Source organism: Cyanistes caeruleus, chromosome 1 (genome assembly GCF_971803275.1).
Source record: "Cyanistes caeruleus chromosome 1, bCyaCae1.hap1.1, whole genome shotgun sequence".
Taxonomy (NCBI): Eukaryota; Metazoa; Chordata; class Aves; order Passeriformes; family Paridae; genus Cyanistes; species Cyanistes caeruleus.
In genome coordinates, this window is record NC_141701.1 from 46838625 (window position 1) to 46844850 (window position 6226).

Below are 6226 nucleotides of genomic sequence, written 5' to 3' on the forward strand. Positions count from 1 at the left end.
AGGGAAAGCTTTTCCTTGGCAGCCTTTCCTGTGAGGGGCCAGCTCTCACAGTGACCTGTAGATGCAGGAGTTTTTAATGCCTGTTCTATCTATAGGAAGCTTCTACTCTGGCCAGGACTTATTGAAATCTGTCTTGTCTGTTGTGCAGCTTCCAGCTCCTCAATGGAACAGCTCCAGCAGATGTGGCAGTGGGCACAGTTCACATAAAGCTAACACTGGGGATGTTCAACATGGGAATGCAGTTCTAATTTGTAGCTGGCTTTTTTTTTTTTTAGCATTTGCTTAACATTTATTTATCGTAATGTAAACTCCATCCCTCCTGACCTCCTCCTGATGTGCAAACAGCCTCTCTTGTCCACCTGCTTAAAAATTAATATGAACTCAGTAGATAAGTGTGGAAGAACTATCTTAGGTGCTCCCTAAGTGCACTCCAAAGGGAGGGTATTTTGCCCCACTCTGAATATTACATGTTACACAAATGCTAAAAGGCTACAGGTAAGAATATGTGTATAAATGTGAGATTAAAAATGTGTTTTTTTCAGACTAAAATCAGAGCAGGACTTGCAAAGAGTAACAAGCAGAGGAAAGCAGTCTGGATATGTTATATAGGACAACTAGTTTAAGTAATCGTCTCAAACATTATTTTATTTTGAAAAGGGTTAAATTAAGTTTCTAGTAGTAAAATCCAAACAGTATCATGTTCCTATGTGGGAAGAAAGCTAATTTCTTCAGTACCCCCTGCTCTGGGCATGGGGTCTGAAGTACTGGTAGCCTGTCCTTGCAGTACTCTAACTTTCTGCAGGAGCACTTATTATTGTGTGCTTCTGCCAGCTGGTCTTTGCAGACATCACATCAGCCAGAGGGGTAGCAGCTGGGAAAACATTGGCTGTGCATGGCTTAGCTGCACTTGCAGCTGCAGAATTAGAACCAGGGATTGCTGATTTCTCATCAGGGAAGGTATCTTCTCCTTGCACCAGCATCTGACTATCCAAAGATGGCATGGGTAGAAAAAGGTTTCCAGTCCTGTGTGTTCTGAACATCAGAACCCACTAGAAAAAAAAGCAGATAATTTCTTCACTTCATTTTTCTTGCATCACATAATATGGAGCAAGTATTTATGACAGCTGACCATGTTATTGATCTTTTCCCCTGGAAAAGCTAAGCATTGCCCAGGAATAAAGATCCCCACCTCCAGCAGGAAAAAGGCTTTGTGCTAATTTTTGTCTCAACTCAGTTAGACAACAGAAGGTCCACACATTAGAGTGTAGTGGATGTCCCAGGCACCTGAGGCTAAAAAGACAGAAACAATTGTTGGAATCAGGAGCAGTAAGTTCCAGTCATATTGTAAATCTCTGTCTTAAAGAAACACACCTAGACCTAGGGAAAGCAAGCATGATATAGAAGGAATCTGGGACAGCAAACACAGTTTGGTATGAGTGACAAACACCGGCAACCTAGAAAATAAAATAAAAATGAAAAAATAGTATGTTCATTGTCAGAGCAGAGGCTCTTTTGTCTGGTATTTCTGAAACTGACCTTTGACAAACTTCCCTGAAAGTTTGGGTTTTTTTACAAAAAGCCACTGTTAATCTATTAATCTACCTAAGCTCAACTCTCCTTTACAAAAGGCTCTGCTGTTCCAGGGAGACTGGGGGCAGGACAGCTCCAGACTGGAAGATTTCTCCTGCAGCAAGGGCTGAGCCAGGCCCATGCCATCACAGAGAAGAGATGCTGATGAAGGCCTCACCTAGAAAGATGGGCAACAGCTTTCTTGCTCTTTGTGGAAGGATGACCAGTGCTTGGCCCACTTTAGCCCAGCTGCAGAAACTTACCAACTCCAGCCACCACAGGCAACTACCACCATTTTTTTTTCTAAGTGGAAAAACATAGATCACTGCTGGAATAAATGATCTTTCAGGCAAGTAGAATCAAAACTAGGGCTCCAACTAGTCCAGCTCACCTTGGTCACAGGGAACATGGCTTACATCTTAGGTCCCTAACACCTGCTTCAGAAAACACAGTTTTTCAGCAAGATCATTTGGCATCAATGGGCACATTCCAATTATGTCTAGCAGTCTCTGCCCTCAGGAGTACAGTCCTGGCCAGAGGCATACTTCTTGGACCAAATGGCAGTGAAATCTAACACATGCATTGGGGCCAGGCAGACAGTGTGGTTCAGTGGTTTCTTAGAAGTCATCTCTAACCCTGCATTGCACTGACAAGAGGTGAACTTCCATTTGTTTACCACTAAGCTGTAGAGCTGGAAAAGGAAAGATGACATGAATGCCTAAACTTTCTTACCAGACAAGACAAACTTGCCAAATTTGATTCCACTTGTGATGCAGATTTTGTTCTCTCAGGATGGCAATTAAATAATCATCAGATGGGCCTAAGGTTGTAGTACTTGAGGCCTGCATTTAATGGCTGCTTCACCTTTAACAGAAAATTTGTTCAGTCTACAAAAGGAATTACTTTGGAGACCGCTCCATAAACGATAGAACCTCTGCATCCATAATCAGCTCATTGCCCCAATACAATGATACAACCTCACTGGTTGAGGTAACCTTGGTTTCACTGCAGAAAGGTACAACTTGTAATGGATTGTTAGGATGGTGGAGGTGAAAGGCGATGATTCTCTGTAAAACCAGTACAGCAGTAGAAAAGAAGCCAAGTCTTTCAATGCATCACGAGAGCTCAGCACTGAGCTGCTTTCTGAATGACATCAGAAATTCTGAGAAAAATTATTTGAAGCATTACAGAGCTAAATCCTCTCTGAAAAAACATTATTCTGCCTGCCAGCCCAAGTCAAGTCAGACCCATTTATAACCTGTCAGTACTGGGCAATCCCACAGAAAGGAACAGCTGCATTGTAGCTGCGGAATCCAGTTAGCTCCCTACTGGTGCATGAGTCCCAAATCCTATACTGGCACTGTGGATGGGAGACTCCAGAGGAAACCTTGTTCCTAGTGCAGGTGCTGTGAGTGTCACTGCCCAGGTGCCTCCTGGATGGCTGGACAGGGATGTTTCCCTAGCACAGGCATTCATATGACAACTTCTGAATTATGCAGCCACTCTCTCATCACAGTTGAAAAGTCACGGCACTCAGGCAAAGTCCCCAGTGACTGGAAAAAATGGTCTATCACATCTGTTTTTAAAAAAAGGTGATGAGGACTGTAGGAGCTACCAACCACTCAGCCTTACCTCTGTGCCTGGTAAGATCATGGTACAGATCATCCTGGAAGGATGATCACAACATATGGAAGGTACAGAGGTGGTTAAAGACAGCCAACATGAGCTGCAGCTTCTCCTAGGGCAAATAATACCAGACTGATCTAGTGGCCTTAGATGATGGAGTGACTACATTAGTGGACAGGGATAAGCTACAAATGTCATCTACCTGGACTTCTGGAAGGCCTTTAACAGTCCCTCCCAACATTTCTGGCAGCTAAATTGCGAGATATATGGGTTTGATGGACAAGGAAGTAGCTAGATGGGTTACTGTCTCTTCAATGACAGCAGGATCAAGTTTACCCATAAAAACCAAGCTGAGTGCGGTGCAGTTGATTTACCAGAGGGAAGAAATGCCATCCAAAGGGACCTGGGCAGGCTTGAACAATGGGTCCTTCAGCCAAGGCCAAGTGCAAGCTCTTGCATCTGCCCCCAGCATTCACACATTCCCATGAACCACTGCCTTTTCCCCCTCCCCACAGTACCATGAAACCTGCTTGTGCTTTCTGGTGCTGGCTTGCCTAATGCCCAGCACAGGCAGAACCCTTCTAAGCAAGTGCCTTTGCCAAAACCCATTTTCCTCACTAGCAGCCAAGCCAGATGTTTCTTCCCAGCACAGGATGAGGGCAATTCTTCCCTCAGCCTCAAGCTATGATGTCATCACACAATCTAATGCTGCAACTTGTGGAAAGCAGAAAGACTGTGGCCACATCCTACCCCTCTGCCAGCTGCAGTGAAGGGATGGGTGCACAGACCATCCCCTGCTTTTACAGCCTGGCCTTTTAAGACAGGTGACATATAAAATCCAAGGGATTTGAACCAACAAACTGCAAAATACAGCACCTGAGAAGCAGTGTTCTTTGGTGGCCTCTGGCAGGGACTCAGAGGACACAGCTGGAGACTGTAACCTCTTCAGCCACACCCCAAGAGGAAGGAGTTCATTCCTTCATAATGGCTTTGTTTGTACTGTGGAATCTTATGATTGCAAGGGCAAACCCTGAAACAAACCTCACCTGCCCAGGTGATCGGGGAAGGTGACATTTGCTTCCCAGCACACGTTATTAGTAGGTACACACATCATCATCTGTTCCAATACAACAAGCACAAAAAAGGTCACTGTGTAGTGCTGTATTTTCAAGGTTACCACTGTGTTTTGGAGGATCATGAAGACAGAAAGATCACAGGGGCAAAGCATGATCAGGAGTCTGCTGAGGGATAAAACTTTAACTACCAACATTGCTGCAGATCAGCCTTCATTACAGTTGGAAAACCATCATCTACCTACCTACCTGCTCTTGCATTCTTGGATGTCTGCATCTCCACACAAACCTGAGGGGAACTCCAGCAGTACTGAAGATTTAAAACACTTGGGTGCTAAAGCATTTAAAAAAATCTACAATAGCTTCTTTTTAAAAGTAACATGCTTGCAGCAGAACTCTCTGCTAATTATGAATGACTTTCAAATTCATTTACAGGAAAGTATGCTAATGGTACACTCACCATAAAATGCTTCTTGAATGCTTAATAATTTCTCAAGAAAACTTCTCACATTATCTCTTCAGTCCTGGAGAGTGACAACACATACAACAATATTTAAAACATTAAATATTTGTATGTTATGACTTGTGAAATTATGAAGAAGAGCTTCCTATAGAAAGAGTATTTCAAGAATATATATATTATCATATATATATATATATATATGAGAAGTAGAAAACACATCATTTTGGAATAGGGAGAGCAATCCAAAGTCTAGATTTCTGTACTGAGAGCATACAGAAGTAATATCAAGCATATAATGCCTTGATAAAGGCATTACACATACCTGAGTGCAAAGGTAGCCATGATTACTTTGAAACCATCCTCAATGAACACAGAGCAGAGGAGAACTTGCACATTTGCTTCTCTGGAAAACTTTAAGAACTCCACATCTGCAAAGCTCTGCACATCAAATGCTTTAAAGAAGCTTAAGTACAGATGTCATAAACCACAGAAAAATGTATTACCAGAGGTGACAGAACAGAAGCATAAACCTCTGAAAATATCTGAAAAGGCTGCAGGACCTAAGAAAATTGTGTGTGTCTGAAACTAAAGAGCAGCTATAGGAAAAAATATGTCTGGAAACTACCTCACTGTGCTGGAACAGAATACTGGTTTTGGAAGCCATCAAGAGCAATATACCAGGTACTGTACTTAACACACATCAATCACCCTTTGGCCACATAGGGAAGGGCCTATCAGCCCACAGGCACCCACTCAGGTCATTGCCTTGTCCTGCCACCTTTTGCCCCTTTGCAAAGGTAACAGCTTCCAGGCAATGTTGAAATCTAAGAGCCTGGGCAGAAGTTCAGCAAAGCAAGGTCCCAGATATGCCTTATTTTCCTCCCAGAAAAGGGATCAGGCCATTCATTAGCTGAGAAGAAGTCTATGTCCCATAGTACAACTATCTTTTTTCAATACAGTAAACATTGCTTTTAGTGAAAGTCTGAGAGGTCTTTATTACAAAAATTATTTTGCTTGGCAAATTCTGACAATCTCTTTCTCCCTTCTTTCTCAAATCCTCAACTCAAACCAGTAATTTTTTTCCTTTTAAACCCTTCCCCCCTGCCCACCTGGGCATCTCCTCTAGGCAAGCACAGATTGCCAGAAATGCCTGAAGAACACTGAACAACAGCCAGTCCCACTGAGCTTAACAGATTACTGGACTGGAACACCATTATGGAATAGGTCACATCAAAATACAAGCAGCATTTTGGAAAAACCAGCAATGGAAAAATTAAGGCTAACAGTAAGACTACTGCACATGAACTCCCCATGGCTGACTCTCACTGCTGGCTAACACACAGGAGGTTCAATAGATTGTGAATATCTTGGGGCAATTTGCAAAGAGGTTCTGAGCAGAAGCAGGGAAGAAATATGCAACTAACCACACCTACCCTGGTAATCTGTGGTGGGTCCAGCTGTGGGGTCCAAACACATCAAAAAAGTGATCAAAAAT

The 6226-nt window shown here is 43.0% G+C and overlaps 1 protein-coding gene across 1 annotated transcript; it reads right to left on the reverse strand.

Annotated features, from left to right (window-relative positions):
* Positions 1-688: 688 nt before the first annotated feature.
* On the reverse strand, positions 689-4529 carry CABYR (calcium binding tyrosine phosphorylation regulated). The gene is given in 9 exon segments (XM_086865433.1): positions 689-960; positions 962-1085; positions 1088-1290; positions 1372-1454; positions 1833-1872; positions 2390-2474; positions 2477-2610; positions 2612-2673; positions 4518-4529. Coding segments are annotated over 9 exon segments (915 nt in total). The 3' UTR covers positions 689-788.
* Positions 4530-6226: the final 1697 nt, after the last annotated feature.